At 35.5% G+C, this 27,932-nt stretch overlaps 1 protein-coding gene across 1 annotated transcript in view; it reads right to left on the bottom strand.

The window, feature by feature from the left end:
• The window catches only part of SYNE1 (spectrin repeat containing nuclear envelope protein 1), a 560,807-nt gene that overhangs the window by 156,767 nt on the left and 376,108 nt on the right, over nucleotides 1-27,932 (bottom strand). Inside the window, 6 exon segments of the mRNA XM_078155071.1 lie at nucleotides 7,307-7,447; nucleotides 8,552-8,746; nucleotides 22,370-22,513; nucleotides 25,295-25,477; nucleotides 26,542-26,664; nucleotides 26,827-27,012. Coding sequence (XP_078011197.1) covers nucleotides 7,307-7,447; nucleotides 8,552-8,746; nucleotides 22,370-22,513; nucleotides 25,295-25,477; nucleotides 26,542-26,664; nucleotides 26,827-27,012 — 972 coding nt within the window.

Raw genomic sequence — 27,932 nt, 5'->3', positions numbered from 1 at the left:
TGTCCAGAAAAAATGTGGTCAAGAGTTGGACATGACTAAATAAATGACTTAACAACAAAAAAGATAATTTCCCTCTGATATACAAGTACGCAGAAGAAGCAACAGACTAGGTCACCAAGTTCATTGCTTACTCAGTGTACTTAGAAGTGACAAAATTAATTGAGATGTTTTAACATTTAATAAAACAAAGCAAAATATGCTACAGCAAAATAAATTATGTTGTGCACACTCTCTCTTTCAATCCAGCCCTGGAAGTGCCTATGAAGGCATCAAACTTGATGAGATATAGGAAAGAGCTTGAGGAGATCGGACTAGGGAAAATTGGAAGTAATCTTATAAATATCCTAAATCCTGTCAGTTTTGTACTCCTGGTTGCAGCAGATCTTTTCATTGATTGATTCAACAAATTGAAATCCATCATCTTTGTTTGAGATGACAAGAACAAAACAAATTTAATTGCCTTGGTATTTATGGATCATTCCCTTATTTACCTAATAATGAAAAAAAAGTTAACCAAAAAAAGTATCTAGAAACAATATGGCAGATTTACCTTTGTAATATCTATTTGTACTAGTCACCTTCTCTTGGGTTTGTTCTAGGAAATAGTCTAGGATCTGATACAGCAAAAAATAATGTTGATTTATAGGCTGAAAGAGGTCAAATCCCACATTTGTTTCTGACTACCTTTGTGACCTCAACCAAATCACTAATGTCTGTGGGCTTTAATTGTTTCAAGAGTAAAATGAAGAAGTTGGACAAGATGGCTTCTGACATCTCTTCCAGCTCTAAATCTATGCTTCATGAGTTCTGATCTCTCAGTTAAAAATGGTGACTCCTTAGAGTGACTACTTCCTCCCATATCTCTTCCAAACTTTGAATAGCACTTCTAACACACATTCATCCTGAGAAATGAGTTCAAGGTGAAGGTTTCTGATCTGGAAGAGCTAAATAATAGCCTAGCTCAGCTGGTTCAATAGGTAATGGGATGTTCTAGGCTGAGTAAGGTCTGTTTCTCTCACCTTTTCAAAGGAGGAGTTAGTACCAGACAAAAGGAAACTGGAAAAAAGCCCTTTAGTTAATCCAGTAACAGAATAATGCATGATAAAGCCAAATGGACAGGAACTTTTTGAATGACTAATTTCGTTGGCCTCCCTCACTGATGCTAAAAACAGAAGTTAACTGTAAGTGGACAGATAACATAGGAATGTGGATGACTGCATATGTGTCACAAATAAAATGTGACAAATGTGTCACAGATAAAATCAAATTTGGGCTAATACCCTTACAGAAAATATGTATTGGGAAATTAATTATGAATTGCCTTATTTCTTAATTTATTGGGAAGGATAACCATTCATTGTTCTAAAAGACTGTATCTTACTGAGAATGGCCGTTCTGTACATTATGACTTTCTCTTTGCTAGGAAACACAATTTATACAAGTAGTATTTATTCCAGGACGTTATCTCTGCCTTATAAATGACGTGAATAAACAACTGAACTCAGTTTAATAAAACATTTACCATTCATAATAGAATCACATATATGAATATAATTAGTGAATTTGCTAACAGTTACTTATGAATAAGTTCTGTGCAACACGGATATAGTGTCAACAGCTCAAAGGAAGTCTCAAAATAGAAAATTTTAAGTTTTCCTTTTTTGGCATGTATTGCAAATTCATAAATTTTCAAGCTGTTCTATATGATGAAGTTTTTAATCTATGCTTTAATCTATGCCTGAGGTTTGAAATATGTGTGATTTAGTTTTATCACATTTAAATGGTGTTAAAGTAATTAGCCAATTACTTTAAATAAAATATTTCCTATAAAAAGGCTCATAAATATCCTTAACAAATAATAAACACCCTTAACAAAAAATCCCAAAACAAAAACAATAAACTATTTTTCTGACTTATTGTTTATGTTGGAGCTCTGATATACTTTTATGAGATGCATGGAGGAAGAGCACATTTCATTTTTAATATATATAGTGCTACAGTTAGCAGTACCCTTATAATAGCTGTTTTCTCAAATACGTCTTATCAAAGTCTTTGGTCTTGAGACTGAATGAAGCATTTTGCCATGAAAGTTCTAGTCTAGACATGCATGCAATTTCAAATTTGTCAAAATTGTGTTCTGATCCCACTTTATAAAAAAAGGATTTATTTGGGTATACTTAGAGACAGAGTTCATAGACTCATATAAACTCAGTAAAGTAAGTAGGAGACCTCAGTTAATTTGAATATTCTAGGTACTGAAGGTCCTTAAGACCTATCATTAAGAAATGTACCATGACATCTGCAAATTCTTAAATTAGGAGAATGGATAATTACAAAGCTTGCTGAATTGTCAGAGAGAAAAGTTTCAGAAATTCAGGCCCCAAACACCTTTTTCTTATCCCTCTACTTTGCTTTTCGGTTAAGATAGAACCCAAGTGTGTTTCAAAAGAATGCCAGGTATTTGCTGAATTTCTGCTTTTGTCATGTTGCCTCTGTCTGAGAATAAACCTAGTTATTGGTATAAGTTGGCTAATAGCTACAGTTAATATGACTTGTGAGTGGGGATGGGTCAGCTATTTAATTTAAGTTTACTTAGAACAAGTACACCAACCCTCTTTCCTTTGTAACAGCTGCAACTATTAAGAAACTGCTATTTTTGACTTAGAATAATGAACTTCAGTTCTGGGTGATTTTTAAAGTATTTTCAGCCTGAGTACTAATGCTTAAGATTAATTACTATGAAAATGCTCTCTGTAGTCTCAGACTGAAATTCAGTAGGCATCATGCAACAGATATTATGTAATATTTCTGCACCCTTTCCCCATTAACTCATATTTCTGTACAAGGATATAATTTGCTTACAAACATGGAGGATTTATGATTTGTTTGTTTTCAATACATGAATCTATAAGCTATAGTGACTACATATACTATTTAGATGAAAATAATGCTTAAGTAAAATTTTCAAAATAGAATTGTTTCCACAATATTTTTCTAAAGTCAACATTTGCAGAAAACAAATTTTAGGATAAGAATGTACATTTTAGTTAATAAAAAGTTTTGGAAAGAATTTAAGATTCACGGATATAGTATTTAGAAGAATAATTACTGGGTTTATATCTTGCCACTGAGATCTACTAGCTACGTGCCCACTGGTAAGTCACTTAGTCTATACATCTCAGTCTCTGTAAAATCAGAATAATAACTGTAACACCTGTCTTAGAAGGCTGTTATGAAGATTTAAAAGGGTGATATGATGAGATAATTTATATCAAGGCTTTATATTATAGACATGTCGACTTAAGAACTGAACTTTTTATGTCTCTCTACTAGGTTTTGAACAAAATTTTGGTGATGTTGGTGGTGTTAATATCATGGTATAGAGGGACTTGACCTGTGATTTTACTGCCATAGATAATTCCTAGAATGACTACCTTTCTCTACCAAAATACATTACATCTTCTCCAAAGCTTACAATTTCAGAAAGTTATCCATAGCACAGAAAAATTAAGTGACTTGCCTAGGGTTATACAGCCTATAGATGTGAGTGATGACTGATGCAAGTCTTCCTGGCTCTGAGGCTGGTACTCTGTCTACCATTCCAGAGTGCCTCTTTTATATAGAATGACATATGTTTTCCTTTTTTTTTTTTTTAAATGCACACACAGGCCATTACCATGTGCTGAGAAATATTAGAAAGAATGAAAAACTCTGTTACTCAAGGTCAAGATGTGTAGAAACAGGAAGGGACAAGTTAATATGTCTCCTCTAACTGCTGGTGTGTGGTTTTGCTATTGAACAGAATTTTATTTAAAATTTATATCACACCCAGTGAATAATACACTATGCAATAGAAGATTAATTCATTAATGAATAAATGAATTAGTGAATGAATGAACCTCGCCGTCCCTTCTTCCTCCTGAAGGGTCTAAATTCAGGTGGTAGCCGAGGGTACCCCAAGTTTCACAACCCATCTAAAAAAGACAGGCCATTCTAGGTATTGGGTTGTCTCTTAATGGGACATATGTGCGTATGCACACACACATACATATTTACATATATACATACAGGTATACTTTAGAAGATGGGCCTACCACATAAGCAAATGAGTCCTACGGGCAAATTTCCTCCTGTCCCAATGTATCAAGAAATATATCATTCATCACCAGGGTCACAATACAGGTGTCATCTTAGATGCCTCAATCTTACCCCGTACATTCCATCTGGTGCTATGTTCTGTCATTTCTGCCTTTGCAACATCTCTCATATATATCCCCTTATCTCCTCTGATTTACCTGAAGTGGATTTTATTAAAGGACAAGTCTGATCATGTTATTCCCCTATTCAAAAACTCCAGTAGTTCCCTGTTTTATCCTGGACTTAATTTTAAAAATTCCTGTTTGGTTTTCAAAACTGGTCATATTCTGGTCCTTTCTTATCTTTCCAGTCTTCTTCCCCTTTACTCCCCTCCATATACTCTATATTTCAGTGTCACTGGCCTGGAATTCTTATTGTCCTTTATACTGCAAAATCTAAGTTCCAACTCTGGGAGTCTGGCTGCTCCCCAATGCCTGGACTTTTTCCTTCCTAGGATCTGCCTACTAGCTTCCCCGGCTTCCTTCAAGATTCAGCTTAGATCCCCACCATGTGCAATAGACCTTTCCCATTCCCCACTCCCACCTTTCAGTGTGAATGAATGGCTTCCCTCTGAAACTACCTCCAATTTACACTGTATATATCTATATGTCTTGTCCATTTGTGGTTGTTTGCATGTTGTCTTTGCCATTAGAATGTGACCTCCCTGAGGGCAGGGACCATGGTTTGTCTTTTTTGTGTCCCTAATGCTTAGCATAATTTTCACATATCACAATAAATACTTTTCAACTTACTGACAACCATCATCACCCCCATACATATTGGTTGATGCTTAAAATAGAGCTTAAACCCATTTGGTTTAGATATTTCATCCTTACTAAAATGTAGATACTGTGTGTGTGTGAACAATACTTTATCACACTATTATTCATTTATACTCTAGAATAAAAAGTATGAAAATAGGTTTTGCAAAATGAGCGGGTGAATGGTGGGAAATTCTCTAGGTAGGAATGGGTAATGGGGGTGGGTAGTGGAATGGAGTACTGATTAAGATCAAGAGAATTTTTTTTCCTGTTTTACAATTTTGTCCAGGGCTGCCTCATTCACCATATTTAAAACAGTTTTCAATTTCAAATATAGCCAAATACATATTCACAGTGGTAAGGCAGTGTTGTTCATAATATTTATTATGAACTATGTACTAGGCACTGTAGATATAAAAACAAAAATTAAACAGTAATGCTACTTATCAGTAGGAAACAAAATTTATTTATTTTTGCCAATCCCCACAGAATATGGGGAAATGAACAAGATTAGAGGATTATAGAATTAGAAGGGGACTTCACAGAAGGGATCTTATCCAACCTCTTCATTTTACAGATGAGGAAACTGAGGTACAAGAAAGTTAAATAATTTCCCCAGGGTCATACAGCTAATGTGGCAGAGGTAAAATATGAACCTAGGTCCTCTGACTCCAGAATGAATGCTCTTTCTACTGGTCCACATCATTTAATGATTTAAATATGTAACTATTTTAAATTATGTGCAATTTATATTAAAATAGCTGAGGAGAAATGGTCTTGCTAATAGATCTTGGAAAATGTTGTGAAACACACCAAGGAGCTATCTATATATTTCCTAGTATAGATGAAAACCAGAGATTCAAGCCAATTATTTGGATCTGTCCAAATATTCAGATGCATAGGAAAATACCTAGTTGTTGGAGTAAATTTACTTTTGGATTTAATCTGGATATTTGATATTATATAGATTTAGCCAAGAATTCCTAATTTCCCATCAGTATAATCCAAACACTGATTGTAGTAATTTTTAATTACATACTTAAAACTGCATCAAAATAATACAGATGATCATCATTTTGGACTCTAGTTAAGCCCAATCTACTTCACCCCATATAACTCAAGAAGTACTTGAGAACAAAAATACTCTTTATTTCAAACAACTCAGAGAATCTTAATACTGGAAGAAAGTTTGGAAATAATTTAGTTCTATCATGTCATTTTACTAGTTCCATGAAACTTTATGACAAATCGAACAATGATAAAAATTATAAAAAAATGAATACCAAGAGATTTAAATTTGAGGTAGACTGTGTGTAAAATGCAACATTTTAAGAAAAAGGATAAATTTTCCATCTTTCACTAAAGTCTTTCCACCAATATCTTATTACCATAGAGGTGGCCTTAGATTCTAAAAGGCTAAGTCAATGGAATGTAAGCTCTTGTAAAATCTTCCAGGGTACTGTAATACCATAGATGAGAGAATTGGCACCAGAATAAGGAAGACCTGGGTTCAAGTCCTACCTCTTGACCATACTAGTTTGGGAATATGTCCAAGCCACTTGATGTCTCAGCAACAATCTAAGACTAGAAGTTGCAGATGAACTGATTATCTGAGTTAATTTCCACACCAGGAGTAGACCCTGCTCCCTTAAAAAAAATTCTAAAGTTGTTGTTGAGTTTCCAAATCATGATCATATAATATTAGCATGTGTTACAAAAAAAAGAGTCTTGTAGTAGAAAGAGAGTTGACCTAAGAATTAGGAGATGTAGATTTGATCACAATCTCTGACATGAACAATTTCCTCAATGTATAAAAGAATACTTGAACCACCTACCCCACAGGTATGTTGTGAGCAGAGTGATCTGTAAACCTTAAAGCATTATATTGTGAGTTATTATTCTTACTTTGGTCATATTTAGAATATATAAAATCTCAAATTAATATTATTATAATTAATTATAATTTAAATTATAATTAATTGTAATTTTTAAAATGCTTGTGAGGAAAACAATGGCAGTCACAGTGGTAGTTAAATCAGTAACAATAAGTATGTCATACCACCTCATTCTCTGTTAGGATACAGTATCCATTATACATAGATAAATAGAAAGTGAGGCCTTCATATAGCATTTAGTAGCTCTTCACAATGCTTTCACTTCCAGGAATGTAGTTTTTCTTCATCTCACTTTCAAAGAGACAGTTAAGGTGATTTTCCAAGTTATGAAATGAATTTCACAAGGCAGTCATGCTTTGCGTTAATAAATGATATTGTGCCCATCGTCAATAACAACAACAAAAAAACCATAATGGTATTCAAATCAATCAATCCACAAGCATAGAAACAGCTTGCAAAATACCCAGGATGGGGTCCTGCATCTGTCCAGAGTGAGTGCCAAGTAGGAGGTACCTGGTTAACAGAAGCATCTGTATTAGCCACAGGTGAAGGAGAGCGACAGGCAGGTGGAGAGGAAATCTCACTGTTGGTTCCCTCCTCCCCAGATTCCTCAGTGACAGGTGAAAGCAGCGTGTGACAGCGACCCGCAGTCATCTGTCACAGGAAATGCAAGCCCAAAGGACAGGAACATGTCAACAAAAAAGGCTAATTAGGTGCAAATCAAAACTTGTAAAATTACAGGTAATGTTAGAATTCCTGAGATACAGTTTTGGGGATCCATTTTATATTAAGAATTTGGAAGATTCAATTCTATGATTGATGGGATGCATATGGCCACTAGTTGAACCAACAAAGATGTTGGATATTACACTATTAAATTTTAGAGCTAACTAATATTCTCTAATTTTTTAAACTATTGTTGTTCATAAAGGCTAGAATTACCTTGTTCCATGCAACTATAGAGGGTCTATGAAACAGAATTAAATTTTTCTGGATCATCTCATAATTCTAACAATAATCTAGGAAACTGAAGGGTATCCAAAAGCAATATATGACACAAAAAAGTTAAGGCCAAATGTTAAATGATAACTATTGTATTTTAAAAAAAATGTCAAAAGTCACAATAGCTAATTAAATTATTGCCAGTAATTTTGTACTGGGGTGAGTGTGAGATATTGAATGTTGCAGAACAGAACTTAATGGAGTTTATTTCTTTTCATCTTCTATATTGTAACTCTCCTTATAATAACAATTTCTTCTAATTCTTAATAAAATTGGGTTTATTACAACCAAAAAGGGTACAGAAATTACCATCATGTATTACATCAGAGAGAATATAAAAAAACTTGTTATCAGATTTCCTCCCCCAAATAAACCAGCCACCACACAAAACATTATTTTAAAATGTACATAGAAGTCAACATGCATAATTAGAGACAGACACTGAACATCCTAAGTGTTGGTTATAAATATTATTAATTGAGCAGACTCAAATCACACTGATCCCTTTCTTCACCATATAACTTCATTGCAAGCCCACTAGTTGCAGTGTAAAAGCTCAGTCACAACACAAGTGTAGCCATAGAAAGTTAATGAAGAACTCTCAGTCCATTCTAATCTGCAACATCCAAGGTAGAGTGGTGAAGCCAGGCACAGAGAGGGGGAATGTGGGCATTGGCTCTACCCAAGCAAAGCAACAGAGAGAGAGACTGTAGTACTGCTAATAGGAGAGGACAATGATACCAGCTTGGTCCTTACCATAACCACTGAGGGATGTGTGGGATGCGTTGGGAGGAGCTCAGTGTCCAGGTCCTCCATTCCTTCTGAAAGCGCTTCTACTTCTGTCACTGTCAACAGCATGGTAGCATGCTTAGCTTTCATTGTTAACATCTTGCACTTAGAATTCAAAGAGGCAATCTGTTCCTGGTATCCCTTGATTTTCTGAGCCAGCTCCTGAGAAAACATTTTTTTTTGTGTGGGTCAGAGCAGCATCAAAAGGAAACAGAACTAGTAGCATTCATCTTCCTTTAGGCAGGCAGGCTAGCCTTCTCCAGGGCCAGCCAATAAAATCACAGCTCTGTGTCTCAGAAGCCAGACATCATCAGCAGCAGTAGCTGAAAGGCAGGATGTGGACTGTGGAAGAGAACAAGTCAGGCTGCATCTCACAGCACAGCTAAACCACAAAGCAAAGAGAGATGCAGTGAACCCGGAAAAACTGCTGTGAAAGCTATATTAGGTGGCAAAAAGAAAGAGGATGACGTTGATCACTGATTGCTCGCTGGGAGAGCTGCACAGAACAGACAGGAGCTTAAACTTGTGCTGTCCTTGAGAAACAGCAACTCTTTGCAAATGCCCAAAGACGCTGAAATTTCTCAGATGGTTCATGCCACGGAAATTAGGTCATGTGATGACTAAAACTATAAAAAATGCAGCTCTCAGCTCTCACCATATTGAATACAATGAACAGAGAAAAGAGCCATTCACTGTAGCAAGGTAAATTGTGTGACAAATATCGCCTGAAGGCAGGCCTATTTTTACTTTTCTTATGTAAGCTGAACCAATCATTTGGGTTTAATAAAAGCATATAAGTTATAAAAAATTTATTTTTAAAAATTCCATATACATTTCAGACAGTAATAAGAACTCATCTTTTTACCACTCTTGATAGCTAGTCTTTACAAATTAAGTTTGGGTTCAAACCTTTTGGCATTTAAATGAATTTGTTTTCAGTAACTGCTCCTATTTTATTTTAAAGGGAGAATGGACTTAATATTAAAAACAAACTTAAAAATGCCTTCTGGGAATCCTGTGGTATTTAGAAGACACCTCTGAGTCAACTTAAAGACTATAATAAACCCCAAATACATGTATGACATTCTCTTAAAAGATATATGTATATACAGATATGTATATAAAATACATATCTGTATATGTGTGTATATATATATATATATATGAAGAAATGAAAAACTAACAACTACCAAACAGATTCAAGGAACAGTCGGAAGAGACCTTTAGAAGTTATCTAGTTCATCTCCAGTTTTTTCTTGCCACTTTATAGGTAGGAAAACTGACCTAGAGAGAATGATATAGCATGCCCAAGATCACGAAGACAGAAGAAGCCAGGATGCAAACCCAGTTTTTTAGAGTTCAGGACCATTTGTATTTCTACCACACCATAGCTCCTCCTCTAAATTCTGGAAAAAATATTTGGAAAGCTAAGTAATATCAAATCAAATTGACCAATTCCACTCACTCTATACATTGAGTGGAAGGCTTGAATAGACAAATGGAGTACAGAACATGAACTGTCACCCTTTACCTTTTTTCATTTGGCTTAAAAACAAACAGAGCTTCCTGTTAGGGTTTGTTCAGTTCCTGTTTTGTGAACTGGGAACTGGAACTAGTCACTCACATTAACATAAGAATGACTACAGCATACATTCTCATTTCTAGCCACAATGCTGATGACGGAATGGGGTGGGGATACAGTCAGTCCAGCAGGCAAAGGAAGTCCATTTACAACAGTACAGCTCCTCAGGACTCAAAAGATTGAGTCTATGGAGCAAAGACTTTAATCTTTGAATGTCAGCTGTAGCCTTTGGCTAGAACCTCTTGGGGACAGGAGTGTTTTATTTAATAAGGCAATGTGAATAATCATAAAATAGTTGTTTCATGTGAAAGAGAGGTTAATTTCTTATCTTGTGTAGGATCATTCATTATATACTTGGCATATTTCCCTTACCCTCTAAAGCCTCAGAGTTGGTAGTAGACAAAATTCTAATTTTGCCTCATATACAACTTCATTCAAAGCTCAGTCCTTCTCAGAATGAATTTCCTCTCTTCTTTTGATGACCTCTGCCAAACTTCTAGTGCCTAGTGTTTGGCCACTATCCCACAATGTACACATAGACAAGACTTCTGTGAGAGTTTACTGTGATCCAAACCTCCTTTTCATGAAAACATTGATCTCCTGTGTTCTATTCCTCACTATACAAAAGTCATTCAGTCTGTCAACAGTTAAACAACTCTAAGAACTGTGCTAAGCAATAAGGATAGAGAGAAAGACAACAACAACAAAACCCCAAATCAGTTGCTGCTCTCAGGAAGCTCAGAGACTAATGGAGGAGACAATAAAAAAAATCCAAACCTATGCACAAATAAGGTATAAACAATCAACTGGAGATACTCAACAGAGAGAAAGCACTAGCATTAATGGTGATCAGGAAAGGCTTCCTGTAGAAGGTGGGATTTTATCTGGGACATGAAGGATGTCAGGAGGCAAAGACAGGGAGAGAGGGAATTCTTGGTATGGGGCACAGCCAGGAAAATGAACAGAGTATGGAAATTTTCTTGTGGGAGGAAAAGCAAGGAGGCTAGTGTCACTGCACTGCAAAATATATAAGTGTGAGTAGAGTAAAACAAGACTGGAAAGGTAGGAGGGACTTTGGATATCAGAGGATTTTATATTTGATCCTGGAAATTATAAGGGGTCACTGGTGTTTATTGAACAGGGAATGATGTGGTCAGACCAGCTTTAGGAATATCACTTTGACAGTTGAGTGGAGGATTGACTGGAAGGGGAAGAAACTTGAGGCAGGGAGACCAACGAATAGGCTGTTATGGAAGTCCCCACATCAGGTGAGGAGGATCTGCATCACAGTGGTGGCAGTATCAGGGCAGAGATGGGAACTTATACAAGAGATGTTACACAGGTCAAATTAACAGGCTTTGGTAAATAATGAATTTAGTTTAGGACACATTGGAGTTATCCAGTTTGAGATATCCAAGGGTCAGTTGGAGATGGGAGTCTGGAAGTTAAAAGAGAGGTTAGAGATAGATAAATAGATATAAGAAAATCATCAGCATAGAAATAATATTTGGGTAGCTAATGAAATAAGCTAATCCATGAAAATGGGTGCTAATGGGTTAACCAAGTGGTATACTTCCCAGGCAACATAGTTCTATTTCAAGTAGATTTTGGTGGAAATAATGAATTACTCCAACAGAATAACAGCAATGATAGGGGTTTTCAGACACACTATCAGACTAGTTAACAAAAGAGTTTTGTGAATGGAAAACAAACAAACTAACAACTTTTCCCTCTCATATCTTGCCACAGAGTCATCAACCAGCACACTTACAGGACCATCCTGTTATATGTAGAAAAGGAAGGATGGAAAGCGGGAAAGCAGCTCAATGTTTGTTGTATAGAAAAGAAACCGATGCTCTTGAACAAAGCCAGAGAACCTGGGTTATAGTCAAGACTCTGCTGCCCCCTATCTGTGTGATCTGAGTCAAACTTTTCTAACTTCTAATTCTCAATGTAATGTGTGTATATGTATAAAATGATACATAAAATATAAATAGAAAATAACATTATATGTATTATAAATGTTATATGTAACACACACTAATACACACACGTATGTCACTTAATCACTTAATGTCTTCATCTACAAAATGAGGTGATTTGGCTTTATGGCTTCCAAAGTTCCTTTGTAGCTCTAAATCTATGATCCCATAATCCATGAGATGGTCTCTGAAGTCTCTTCTAATTGAAATTCCATGATTCTAGGAGGGACCTGGAGTAACTGATCTCTAACAATATTTCCTCCAGCAATAACATCTAATGTTATTTTATGAATGGGAATAAGACAAAAGGCCAGGCTACATCTATGAAACTGCATAGATCTTTCAATAAACTTAAACTTCTCCCTAAAACTAAACTTTTTTTTATGACCAAACACGATTGTTGAGCAAAACAAATTCCAACATTGGCCATTTCCAAATATGTCTTATCCTGTATTTTGAGTCTGGGTAAGGACACTAAGCATTTGATTTTAGCGGAATCTTTTAATCTCTTTCAGCTGCAAAGAAATCTGAAAAAGGACAGACTATAGAACTATACCATACAATCTAAAAGGCCTCTTCATGCTTTAAAATTCCATAATTTTAGATTCCAAATAAGGGACATTGTTTCTCCATTTCTGTCATTCTCCCCTGTTCCAGGTAGGGCCACCCAAAATCCATCCTGGATTCTTGACTGTTCACCTGACTTGGGTGTAATGAGACTCATAAACTCTGTATCTTCCGGATAAATGGAGGACTGCCATCCGTCACTTCTCTTAATGTCCTTCTGGATTACATTTACCCTGAGGACATGCACTGCAGACCCTTAGGAATTCCAGGCTTTTCCCCCTTCCCTGAACTTTCTCTTAAGTATTCTTATGTATTCTCTTAAGCATCCTGCACTTTCTCTTCTGTATTATGTCCTCCAAAATAGGGTGTAAAGTCACTGAAAGCAGGCACTTTCTAGCTTTTTCTACTTTATTTCACTCAGCACACTTGTCGGAACATAGTAAGTGAACCTAAAGATAAAAGTATGAATTATTTAACCATTCAGTTAAACAATTTTTATATATCCTGATTTAAAGTCAACAAGCACATATTAAATATCTTTGACGTGCAAGTTGCTGTGCTAAGTGGTGAAGGGTATACAGAGATGAAAATAAAACCTTTGACCTTAATGAGCTTTCATTCTATTGAGAAGATAAATGTACATAAGTAAATAGAAGGTAATTTAAAGAGGAAGGAAGCACTAATCACTAGAAAATCAAGAAAGGCTTCCAGGAGGTAAGCCTAGAAAGAAGAAAAGGATTAAGGATTATTAAAGGTTCTTGAGGAGGGAATATGGGTCAAGCATTACACAGAGGTGGAAAAATGAAATACAGAGTTCAAGGATTTGCTGGTTGGCCATATTATATTATTAGGGGCAGAGGGGTTTTATATGCATTGGCCCCATGATTTTTTAAGGGCAGCTAGGTGCACAGTGGATAAAGGGCCAGGTCTGGAGTCAGGAGGATATGAGTTCAAATCCTGCCTTAGACATTTACTAGCTGTGTGACACTGGGCGAGTCACTTAACCCTGTTTGGTTCAGTTTCTTCATCTGTAAAATGAGCTGGAGAAGGAAATGGCAAACCACTCCAGTATCTCTTCCAAGAAAACACAAAAGGGGGCACAAAGAAATTGATATGACTGAAACAACTGAACAATAAAATAAAAGTTATTGATATAAGTAGTTGAAATGGTGATAGGAATAGTACTAATCTAACGGAGTTTGTTTTTTCTTTTTAAATTCCTGTTCAAATATTTGCAAACCATTAAGTGGCTCAGATATTAGAAGGATCAGGAAATTCCAGAAATGCATTCTCATGAGCTCCTCTCCATTTTCCAACAAAAGGCAAAGTAAATGCTTTCCTTAAAAAGCAAGCAAATGCCATCTGCTATTTCTTTTACAATCCTGGCACTAATTAGATCGCTTGCATACTCAGATAAGCAGGAATGATATTTATTTTTTCACAAATGTGGTTTGCCAACAACTTAGATACATATTTTTGGCAATAATTTTGCAGTTTTATTAACTTGATGAGAGAACACACAGACTTGCCGTTGGCTTTTCTAGCTAACACTGTTGCCACTATTTAAAAAGACATAAATGACCTTCAAACTCTTGTACGGTATAAAAACAATATATCATGTAGTCACTTCTTTCGGATTTATCACAGATATGACCCACCTCAAACCACATCCAGAGTTATGGTGACCTAAATAGAAGTTGATAGGTCAGGAAGACAAATTAATTGTTATGAGTCACTAAGTACAAACAACTAGAGATTTTGGTGACTTAAGAATGCTATCATGCTAACTTATGTCAGTCTAGATGGTAATGACGGCCAGAGGTTCTAATGTGGCAGAGTAAAAGGAAGGAGGTTGGTAAGGAGAAGGGGAAAAAGTAATAAAATCTCATTGAACATGGATTTCTGGTGACATAAGTGATACAGAGTCCTAAGAGATTACCGGAAAGATTCTGAAAATGTGATTAACTATACAATGAAATATACAGGATTAGTGAGGTAAGAAGAAATAATGATAACACATTTCCTTGTTCTTGATCTTAAGATCTGCAAGAAAACAGCAAAGTTTGGGGTACAATTATAATTCTTTCTCATAGGCTTTAATACAGGGATTAATCTTTTGTTCTCTCATTTAACCCACTGACTCTGCTTCCACTGATTCTTTGGAAAGGGAGTTGTGCCATGATTATATATTAAGTAGTATATAATATAAGCACACATATACTTACATATATACATACATGTATGTGTATGTGTCTACATATATATGCACACACATACTCTCACTTCTTGACTCTCTGTAGTCCTACTTCCAGTCTCATTATTCAACTGAAACTGTTCCCTTCAAAGTACCAAATAATGTCTTAATTGCCCAATCTAATGGCCTTTAGGGCCATTTTTGAGTGGCAGCCAAATGGCACAGGAAATGGAGTGCTAGGTCTGGGGTCAGGAAGACCCAAGTTCAAATGTGACCTCAGTCACTTTGTTGTGTGACCCTGGACAGGTCTCTTAACCTCTACCTTCCATTTTCTCAATCGTAAAATGGAGAAAATAATAGCACTCACCCCACATCATTGCTGGGAGAATCAAATGAGTTAGTATTTGCAAATCACTTGGCACAATATTGGGCACATAGCAGGTGTTTAATAAATGTTTTTGCCTCTTCTCTTTTCTCAATTCTTATCCTTCCTCTGATACTGTAGATCGCTTCTCTCTAGTTTTTCATGATACTGCTATTTCCCAATTCTCTTCCTACCTGTCTTACTGCTCCTTTCCAGGCTACTTTGCTGAATCTTCCTTCAGATCAGATCTGTTAATGACAGATGTCCACAAAATGTCTGACTTTGGACCTCTTTTCTTCTTTATTATTTTGCTTGCTTATTACATCAGGTTTCCTGTTTTCAGTTATCTTGTCTTTGCTAATGGTTCTCAGGACGATTGATCTAGTCCTAACCACTAATCAAGTCCAGAACCTCCAATTGCTTCTTGGTCATCTCAAACTTGAAGTCCCATAGACATCTTAAACACAGCCTGTTCGAAACTGAACTCATTCTAGTTTCCCTCCAAACCTTTCCCTTTTCCCAACTTCTCTATTACTGTCGAGGACACTACCATTCTCACAGTGAAACAGTTATTTCACTCTCTCACCCCCGTATCTAATCTGTTGCCAAGTCTTGTTGATTCAACCATCACAACATTGCTCACACTAGGAATAAAGTAATAGCCTGGGGTTAATCTTCCTGCTTCAAGTCTCTCTCCACGGAATCTCCTCATTACTCAGTAATCTTCCTAAAGCACAGATCTTATCATGTCACCCTCCCCCTCCTCCATTCAATCACCTCCATTCAATACCTCCAGCATCAAAATAAAATCCTCTGTCTTTTAAAGTCCTTCATAACCTGTCCCACTCCTCCATTTCCAGTCTTCTTACTTCTTACCCTTCCACATGCTCTATGATTTCCCACACAAGGCACACAATCTCCTGACTCCATGCATTTTCACTGGCTCTCCCTCATACTTGGAATTCTCTCTCTCTTTTCATCTCTGTCTCCTCACTCTTCTGGCTTCTTTTTAGGCTCAGCTAAAATCTCATCTTCTGCAGGAAGCTTCTCCTAGTTCCCTGTAAGGCTAGCACCTTCCCTGTGAAATTACCTCCAATTTATCCTGTATATTTCTGGTTTGTACATAGTTGTTGACCTGTTATCTCCACATTAGACTCTGATTCCTTGAGGGCAAAGGCCATTATTTACATTCTTCTGGTTTTGTTTTGTTTTTGCAACCCTAGTAATTAGCACATTGGGGGTGTGTGTGTGTGTGTGTGTGTGTGTGTGTGTGTGTGTGTGTGTGTGTGTATGTATATATACAGAGCATTTAATAAATGCGTGTTGACTGTTGGCCAGCACAGTTTTTTTCTTGTTATTATCTTATTCAGCATACCTCAAAACACATATCTTTCTTCCTTGGAGTTACTGATAACTAACTGTATTTCAGGTTTGCCATGAGCTCATTTTATAGACTAGCTGCAATATCTAGGTGGTCCATTGGATAAAGTGCCAGGTCTGGAGCCAGAAAGGCTGGAGGTCAAATTTGGCCTCAAACACTTACAAGCTATATGACTCTGGGCAAATCACTTAATTCTGTCTGCCTTAGCTTCTCATCTGGAGAGGAAAATGGCAAACGTTCCAGTATCTTTGCCAAGGAAACTCCAAATTGGGCCATGAAGATTCAGACATGACTGAAATGACTAAACAACAACGGTAACAACACATATCTAAGAAATGAAAACAGATTCATTATAACACCCTCATTCACTCCTCTGCGTCCCTGCCTCCTCCATAACCTTTGAAAACGCTGTAGTAGCACAAGTGAGAGACTATGACCTTGAGGAGCTTCTGTCCTAGTAATTTGCTGCTCTGCTTGTTTTAGAACAATTAACATGATCAAATGAGCTCTGCCATTGTTACTATGTGGGGCATGTCAATCTACTTCCCAAATTGCCTCCCACTCACCATCTTATAACTTCTAGGACCATAATGACCCACCTTACTTCCTTTTATTTGTTTTTCCTCATTAGAATATAAGTTCTTTGAAACTTTGCTTTATCATTTGTATCCCCAGTACTTGGCACATAGTAAATGCTTGGGGCAGCTAGGTGGTGCAGAAGATAAAGCTTGGAATCAGGAAGACTTGTGTTCAAATCCACCCTCAGACATTTACTAGCTGTGCCACCCTCAGTAAGTCACCTCGCACCTATTTACCTCAAGTCCTCACTGCAAAATGGGGACGCACTGGAGAAGGATCCAGCAAACCACTCCAATATCTTTACCAAGAAAATTCCATGAACAAGTCAGGTAGGGTCAGACATATACTGAACAATAACAATAAAAATGCTTAATAAATGCTTTTCCTCACCATTCATTTACAACTCAGGTAATTTAGCATACTGACAAATAATGTAATAATGATCACTTAATGATTTTGACACAGGTACTATTATCAACAAAATTCACTGATAATGTCATTGACTAGGAAATGTCAACCAGGATTTATATGTAGGATACAGATTTATGAGGTGGCAAAGACTAATTGTTTTTAAATGAATATTTAAAACATGATTGATTAAATTCACAATTTGAAATTTCTCTTTAGTAATGACCATGTTATTTGAGCAAGATTTTTATTTCTTTATCACTTCACTGATCTGCAATTCTTTTATCATGTATACGCCAACATTTCTATAACTGAGAAGAAGAAGATGGTTTTTGAGAATTGTTCTGAACAAAAGAATTTAATACCCTGTGGAAAATCTTGTGGTGAGTTTTTGGAACTTCACTAATTGGTACTCAAGCTATCATTTACATAGTGCAAAATGTAACAGTAATTAGTATTATCAATACTTAAGTTCTTACTAGTTAATTTTATTAAAATTACTTTTTATTAATATGATTCAGATTTCTAAAAGCTTTAGTTGTATAGGAAAGAGAAAGTTATGGGGTCATAGTACAATTGGTTGAAATTAGTTTCTACAAATTTAGTTCACTTCTTATATTTGAATAAAAATTACATGATACAGAAAAACTGTAACTAAACTTTATTGCCAATAGGGATTTTATATGTATTTTAATACTTTTAATTTTTAATACTTTAAAAATCTATGACCTAATCAGTATGAAGATTCCCTTCACCATTATCAATCACTTTTACTATATTAATCAGCTCACTTTCATTTTTCTTCAAGATATATATCTTTGATATGTGCTTTATGCCTCTTCTTTTTGCAAAATGACTCATTAATTAGGTTGCAGAGTCACTCTCTCTCCACTATAAATATCTGTCTATTACTTTTTCAGTTACCTATAATTTTTATTAATCTGATTACATTCAATAATGTATAGTCACATACCATCAAGGGGAAAACAGTATTATTAAAAAGACAGAATTTTAAAAGCAGTAAGCAGCTTAAGATCACTCAAATCACTATGCCATTTCCTATACTCTTCCTATTCAAATCTGGATTAAACAGAATATATACAAAGATAGATACATAGATACATATGTGTGGATGTGGATGTGTAGATAGATATTTGTTGTTGTTGTTCAGTTATGTCAGTCATGTTTGACTTCGTGACCTTATTTGGGATTTTCTAGGCAAAGATACTAGAGTGGTTTGCCATTTCCTTCTTCAGCTTATTTTTACAGGTAACAAAACTGAGGAAAACAAGGTTAAGTGACTTGCCCAGGGTCATATAGCTAGTAAGTTTTTCAGGCCATAAAATGAATCTTCCTGATTTCAAGATCAATACTTTATCTACTATACCACCATACACATACACACACACACACACACAAACACACGTGTATATGTATGTATGTGTGCATATCTTTATAAATGTATATAGACACAAACATGTATGTGTGCATGTGTGTGCAGGCATGTTTTCTTTAAAAAAGTTAAATGTTTGATGGCTAAAGTAGATTTGATGGCTGAAGAGTGCCTCTTGGAATATGTTTTGCAAAAATAAAGCTTCTCTAAAATGGTGATAATCAGAGTCAAAGTCTTTACTTTTGCCCATTTTATGCACTGGGAGTCCACAGCTTGATTAAGCAGGTCAGCTTGGAGTTGCTATAATTTTTGGTGGTAACTTCTTGTTCTCTCTTTTATTTTGGGGTTAATTTTGATCTTTGCTCTGATTAATTAGTGATCTAATTGAATTGGGGAGAACTGATTTCGGAAATGACTCAAACATCAATAACTAGTTTTTTTTGCTGAGTAAGATACAGTCAAATACATTGTGTGTATGTGTATATGCATGCGTGCATGTTTGTGTGTGTGTGGTGTGTGTGATGTACTTCAAACTTTCTTCTTGGACAAAGTATTCATGATGTATTTCATTCACACTCAGATTTTCTCTGGACTCCTTGCTTGCCAAATTGCCACCCCAAGAACCCCTCACACTGGGACTCCCCCCCCACTGGGGACTCTTTCTCTGGGACCACCATTTTATTAAGAGTCTCAACCATGCTTCACCTTACTCATCACTAAACTCTCTCAAGACTCCTTATTAGCTGCCCCTACACAGGCACCCTTCCTCTTCCCATTACCATTTCCCATTTCCTCTTCATGTATTATTTCCCCTAATTAGATCTGAGGATAAAGGGAATTGAGGAGCAAGCAATACAATTTCTATTGCTAGAACTTAGCACAGTGGCTGCAACATAATGATTGCTTAATAAATGTGTTTTCTTTCTCCTTCCCTCACTCTTTCCCTCTCCCTTTCTCTCTCTCTCTCTCCCTCCCTCCCTTTATCCCTCCATCATTCATATACCTATGATGCAGTAATATTAGGTTTCTGACAGCTTTCTTTTTTGAAAACACTTTTTATTGTTCCCTGTTTTAAGTCACCTTTATTTCTGAATATATCACTCTCCCCTTCTCTACCTAGTAAGCTATCCCCTGTAACAAGAAAAAAAAGAAGAAATAAGAGTTCCTTAAACTGCCCAACACAACAACTCCATAAGACTGTATATGCAATATTTCACCCCCATAACTCTATCTCTTCAAAGAAGGGAGAGAGGTCGACTTTTCTAAATTCTTCTCTAGGACCAGTTATTCATTATAATTGCACAGTATGAAATTTTTTTTGCTTGTTTACGTAGCTAAAGTTATATACATATATATGTATCTATGTATGTATAAACACACACATATATGTATGTATGTATATGCATGTATTTTCCCTAGGTTCTGCTAATTTCACTCTGCCTCAGTTCTAGTCTTTCATTCTTCTCTGAATTCTTGTATGCACTGTGCCTTACAGTGCAGTAATATTCCATTAACCATTCCCCAGTTGATGGGAATCTAATTTTGACTTTTTAAAATTTCTTGATTCTGAACTATATTTTCATGTGTATATGCACACACACTTACATGCCAAATATACATATTTTGCTAACTTCCTTGATTCCCATTTTCACATTTAAAATTACCAAGTATGGAGATCTATATTGACTTAGTTCATAGTATCTTGTCAAGTTATATATAGACTATTCCTACTTCTTCATCCTCTGCAATAGATGATAGTATATAAGCTGCAATTACCAGAACAGTACTGTGCTTGCTTACATACTTAAAATAAGTAATTTAAAGAGAGGTGACCGAAAGTCCACTGAAATGATGTTTCATGTTGGCTTTGGAGATACAATGAAACCAATGAAATTACATCAATGTCTTTTATCAAGGACTCTTCTTTTCATTTAGCTTCAATTTCTTTATGTTTTCTGGTTTTACTTAGAGCAAGGATTCTCAATGCAGTAGTGCCAACTTGTTGATCACTGATAAAGATCACACATTAAGAATGTAATCAGTTTAACCGATGTTTGCTGATAGTCCCATAATGAAGTGTTTAGTGTCCTAAGCTCCCTTTCCTCCCACTAACATGGCAAAAATGAGAAATATGTTAAATAGGAAATTAGTTTTTAATTTTCACCCTTTTTGTTAGTAGACCTGGCCAAAAAAGTCATCACATAGTGGCCCATATTCTTGGAATGAGCCTCATCATGCTAAGTTAGGTAGGTTGATTCTAGGTAGTTAGCTAGGACAGCAGATAAAAATCTATTAACAAAATGGAACTTGAAACCTTCCCAGCTTCATAGCTTCTATCAGAGCTCAGGTTCCACTGGCACAGATTCAAGAATTTAGAGTCACCTCTCAATTCCATAATGAGGCAGTGTAACTTTATTTCAAGTAGGAAAGACTTTAAGTATAACATATACATATATATATAATGTATATGAAAGTATGGATATATGTAACATGTTCATTCGCTTAACTTTGAAGATCTTTTTAACAAAATTGTTTGAAGATCTCTAGAAAAAAATCAACATCTTACAAGATGGATTAAATAGTATTGATGAGTCAAACAATATTATTCAGCCAAAACCATGATTCTACTAATCAAGACGATGTTACAGATCAAGAATCACAGAATCTCACCCTAGACATGTAGGAACTTGGTGACCCTGGGTAAGTCACTTAATCTTTGTTTATCTCAGTTTCTTCACGTGTAAAATGGAGATAATAACAGCACCTACTTCCCAAGGTTGTGAGGATCAAATGAGGTAATTTTAAAACATTTAGCATAGTGCCTGACATACATTAAGCACTATATAAAGTTAATAATAATAACGATAGTTAGAAAACACCTTAGAAGACATCTAGTTCAACTTATACAAGAAAGAAATCTCCAATACGATATACCTTACAAGAAGTCACCTGGCCTCTGTTGAAGACTTTGAGTGAGGGAGAACCTCTCACCTCTCTAGGGACCCCACTCTACATTTCGACACCTCTAATTGTTAGGAACTTTTTCCTTTCATTAAACTTAAATTGACAATTTTATAACTTCCAAACATATGCTTTCCATACTCATAACATTATATTTTTGCATGTAAATATCATTATTCTGAAATACAATATTGGAGCGAGTGGTGGTTTATAAAATATATTTACTTATTCTAACTAGTTTCAGATTCTAGACATTGTAATCCATGCTTATTCTCCTACTTACAAAATAAATCAGAGGAATGGTTAAAGAAAAATGATTTGAAGACAAAGGCAGTATACTCTGTCTGGCATTTGAAGCGAGTCTCTGTTTTTACCTCGTGACGAGAAATCTGGGCTTGTAGCTCCTGGATATTACTGGTGGCCACTGGCTTATCCTGGATCTCTCTATGAGCTCCTTCTATTAATTGCTGTAGATGCTTCATTTCTTGTTCATATTGCTCATACTGCACCACTGCTTCCTATAGAAAAAAAGTTCCATTTTTCCCCAATTACTATATAAAATGAAATTATATATGATGAAACTTCATTTAATGCTGGAAAATAGAGACAAAGGTAACATTGCTGTTCTAAGCTTTAATGTCACACGGAAGGTCATTTTAGATTTCCTTTTCTTTCAAAAAATCACTAAAACCTACTATGTACCAAGTACTGAGAATGCAATTACAAAGAAAATTAGACAGTCCTTACCCTCCAAAGGGTTTATATTCCACTGTACACAAAGAAGCAAACATAATATCATTGGAGGAGTAAAAAAATATTTACTAGTTATTAACAATATTAATAATAACACCTAGAAAGAATATTAATAACTAGGTGTGAAGGAGGTTCAAGAGAAGTTTCATGGAGTCAGTAACACCTGAGCTGAAGGAAAAACAGAACAAAACAAAATTTTGTGTGCATGTATATTTCTTTGTGGGTGTGCATGTGTGTGTGTGTGTGTGTGTGTATGCGTGTGCCAGAGAGAGAGAGAGAGAGAGAGAGAGAGAGAGAGAGAGAGAGAGAGAGAGAGAGAGAGGGAAAGAGAGAGGGAGAGAGGGAGAGAGGGAGAGAGAGATGGCCTGCATTCAATGTTCCTTATTTAAGATTTTAGCTTATCTGCAATACATTTTATAATGGTAATGGGTATAGTTAAGGGAGTTCCCTGGCTCTGCTGGACCCTAGATCACTTCCACAGAGACGTGGGCTTTTGGATCAGCATTGAAGAATTTGTGCTTTGGGATGATACAACAAGCCCCTATTGGTCACTGTGGACTTGCATTGTAGGATGAAGAAGCAATCGTTTTAGTTCCCATCATGACAGCTAGAGGTGGGGGAGAGTGTTGCTTCAAAGAGGAACAGCTATTGAACGGGAAGAACTGCCAAGTCAGGGGATTTTAAAGAGATAGAAAACTTTGATGACTGTACTCTCTCATCTCATTTCTCAAGCATGCTGGGACTTTTACAGCTTTCCTGCAGACTTCCAAAGTAGGGGAGGTAGGAGATATCTCCTTTCCCCAAGCATCTATGGAAGCTGCTCACACGCAGCAGACAGAGCTCATGCTCTCTAGGTGAATCTAAGACAGAACCACAAGTCTCTAGCAGCTTCTTCTAATTTTATGTTGTTGTTTTTTTTCCTGAGGATAGGTGACTAAATAATGTTACTAATATTTTTCAACATTGGATTCCAATGGATGTTTTCCAACATTGCTGGTAACTTTATGAGTGAGTTTAGCCAGTTAGGACATCCTGAGTCCCAGTGCCTGTTAACCAGGAGGAGGTAACCTCTGAAATACTTCTCATAGGAGAATATATACATTGATAGGATAATGAGCCCAAGCCATACCTGACTTGACACAAAATATGGACCCTATGGACCTTTAATAATCTGCTTAAACAATATAGATCAGAAGTAAAGTGAAATGTTTACTCACCAGTTGCACAAAGTGTTTCTTGTTTTAATTTTTTTTTAAGAATCAATATATGAGAATGTAAGTGATAGGGTATTGTATCTGATTTAAATATTTGCCAGTCTTTTATGTCCTAAGTATTGCTTTTGTGGTGGAGGAAATAAATCGCTGCCCTTTGCTTGATGTACTTTGTTTACGGAGCATGTTTCTAGGAAGGAACATGAGTCAAAACAAAGCTTTGTTTCAGAAATTTTCTCTAGAGTTGAACTCAGAGCTGGGGTCAAGCCTATAGTTAATTGTCCAAAATCCTAAAATTTTTCTGAAAAGTGCAAAGCAACATTTATTATGTCCCTTCTTAATATTTTTTTACTTTGCTTTATAATTTTATAATTTTATTATTTATTCAGCTTAATATTTTTCAATTACATGTAGAAACTTTTTTACATTAATTTAAAAAAAATTGAGTTCCAAAGCATAGGAATGTATACACATATATATTTATATGTTTTATATTTATATTATTATATATTATATTTACATATTTATAAAAATATGTGTGTATACAAAAATACATAATCTCTATCTCATATGTATGTTTCCATACACACACACACACACACACACACACACACACACACTCATTTATGTACCACGTTCCCTCTCTCAATAGAATGTAAGCTTCTTGAAGGCATGGACCATTTTCTCTTTTTCTTTGATTAATATCTAGCATATAATATGAACTTAAGAAAAACTTATTAATCAATTACTTTACTGATTATGAAAATAATTTAAAAATAAAGAAGGTAGAAAAAGAGAGCAGAATGGAAAAGAGTAAGCTTCTGTTTTTGATGTAACTGAATAGGAAGAAGACTTGGATGTGAGTTGATGAAGACTCAAAATGGGATTTACATGTATTTTGCATAGAAACTAGAATTAAAGCTTGCGTAAGAAAGTTTGCTAATATTTTAAAAAGTAAAGAAGAAACTATTATGTTGCACAGGAGTATATCTGTTACAGTGTTATTTTAAGATATTTTGACTTCTCAGAGATAATGCCATACAAAATTAACTTTTACATATCCCTGTTTATGTAAACATTACAATTTTTCAACTTTTTCTACTATTTACTCCAATGCTTTCTCTAGTTTATTTCAATTGATCCAAATGATAGAGGATTCATTCACAGCTTAATCTTTGCATTTTATGTGACACAGTCTGCCAAATTGAACATTGTGGGTATATTTGGGCTGCCAAGAATGCATGGATCTAAGAAAAACATGTAAATCATTCTTTTGTGCTCCATATCATACAATAGAGGTTAGTAGAGAAGGCCCTCTGTGTGTCTGACACTTGCCTGCATTATGTTGCACTGCTGAATAGCTGTGTGTTGTAAACGGCTGGCTTCCTCTTGGAGTCTGAGAGCCATGTGGCATATAGGCAGGTTAGTGACCACCTCTTCGGGGATTCTTAGAGCACTCTGACAAATTTGCACAGCTTCCGCCTTTGGCTTCAGTGATTCCATTTCAGACAGAAGATGCTGAGGGAAAAAAAAGAATCACATTTTATTGAGTTGTGAATAAGATTTAAAACATAAAAAGGTTTAATTATGGTAAGAGGCAGACACAAAATGAAGGAAATCACACCACAGTCTCATTACTTGTTGTCCAGGTAGGTCATATTTTCTAAAAATTAAATGAAATTTCACTGGCAATAGAAAAAAAAAGAATAAATTTAGCTTTCTGAGATATGTTCAATCCATACCTATACTCATTTTATTTTTCACTCCAGACAGTTATCCAGTTTGGCTACTCCAATTTTTAACTTCACATTAATCTAAACTGTTCAGTAATACACAGGATAATCATTAAATAGCATTAATATGAATCATTAAGCACATAAATCAATAAATCCTAAAGGGTTTAATGAATTCTTTATATGAATTCCTTGGGTTCTGTAAGGAACCACTAAGATTTTTTTTTTAATTCTATCACTACTGATGTTTCATTTCTAGGTTTTTTTTTTTTACAAACTGAAAAAAAAATTGCCAGTCAGGCTGGCATATCTGGCTGTGGCAAGAAATTAGTTGAAAGCCCTATTTTAGGGCTCCCAAATTGTAGGTTATTTCCTTTAGACGAATGTTGACTTCAAAGATCTAATCTCCCTAAGAAATTTTAACTAAGTAACAGCTAATTTTAACATGTAACTAAGACCTTTTTAGATTATCAAACCAAGTCCCAGGCCCTAGATATAACAATCTATATAAAACAGACCTAAAACCAAACAAATGATATAAAATAAAACTTCTCATAAGTGTATCAGATTCTTGTCAGCAAACAAAATAGAAAAAGAACACATTTAAAAAACTGTTATAAATTGAAAAATTCCTGAAGAAAATTAACATTCTATCTCAGTTTCTGAAAAAATAATTCATGAAAAAGGTTGGTGGTCATAAGGTTCTATTCCCAAGATAAAAAATTTTTCAAAGTAATTTATGTATAACTAGGACTATAATTCAAGCCAAACATCGTTCTTTGCAAAGGCTACATTGCTGAAACAGTACCTATCCATTCAATCACTTCCTTATTTTTATTTTTTCTTTACCTGTCGATGAGAAAGCTGTTCTTTCAGACTTAGACGTCCCAACTCTGGAGAAGTAAGAGTTTTCTGAGCTTGCTCCAGAGCAGCTTGTAGGATTTTTAGCTCAGCTTCAAATTTTTTCATATCCTAGAAAACCAAAAGTAGAGCAACCAGAGTATAATATAAATTATGAGTGTTTCGAAGAACAAAGTTTTACAAATGTTAACCAAGAAAGAGCCATCATGTCAGAGTTGAATATTGGCTTGATGGTGGCATGACAAGTATTGGAATGACGGGTCCTTCATTTACCTTGGCAGCATCTTGGAGACTCTGCAAACGTGATCTGATAAGTTGCCGTAACCCCTCCGTCTCTCGTCCCAGTTCTGACACTTGCTGAGACATGCCTTCTGTACAATAAACGCTGCTGAGATATTCTATCTTTTCTTTCATGGCCTCCAGATCAGTGTGAATTTCTCCAGATTCCTCTAGCATGGTCTGGAATGAGAAGAAATTATCTGTGATATCAAATTCAGCTTTTTAAATTGTCTATTTAACAGATAAAAAAACAGATAAAGAAGTTAAAGATGCATTAAACAGTCAAGTCTCTAAATTATTTTTTTTATTAAGCGAATTAATTATGAACATTAAGAAAAGGAAATATTGATAACTTGGAGCTAGAACTTTTCATTAAAAAAAATCATACCTAGTAGTTTCCTCCTCCCCTTCAACACCCTGATAACTAGTGGATACAACACAGGAATAAGGATAAAGAACGGACCTATGATTTCATAGGGAATTCCAGCTGAGCTAACTTCCTCTATCAATGCATTCTGCAACCTACAGCCTTAGGAATTTGCCTCAAGCACCAAGAGGTTAAATGATTTCTCCAAGAGTACCACAGCCAGTATGTGTCAGGGACAGAACTTGAACTCAGGTCTTACTGGTTTTGTAGCTATCTCTCTAACCACTACGCCTCAGTGCCTCTTCTACAACATAGGTAGAAAATACAACATATAATGTATTGAATTTTCATTTATGTGATTAACAAACTCTTTCATGAGATCTATGTGGATAATATGGGGAGCTATAAGCTAAATGATAACACATTTGGGTGGATTTAAAATTGATTAAATGACGGGAACCAAAGAACATTGATTAATGGTTCAATTCTTCTTGGAGAAAGGTTTCTAGTGGCACACTTCACAATTGTCTTTGGACATTTTTAAAAAACATTCTTATCAATGACTCTGATAAAGAGAGATACATTATGCTTGTCAAATTTGTAGATAATGGGAATCCGGAGGGGATAGATATTCTGTTGGCTGCCAAAATCATGATTCTCAAATCACTTCCAAATCATGATGGGAAATGGGACAAATTGAATGAGCTAGAACTTTGCAGAGGAAAAATAAATA

Source organism: Phascolarctos cinereus, unplaced genomic scaffold, assembly GCF_003287225.1.
Source record: "Phascolarctos cinereus isolate Bilbo 61053 unplaced genomic scaffold, phaCin_HiC Scaffold_5;HRSCAF=322, whole genome shotgun sequence".
NCBI classification, from domain to species: domain Eukaryota; kingdom Metazoa; phylum Chordata; class Mammalia; order Diprotodontia; family Phascolarctidae; genus Phascolarctos; species Phascolarctos cinereus.
This window is presented reverse-complemented; position numbering and strand designations above follow the sequence as displayed.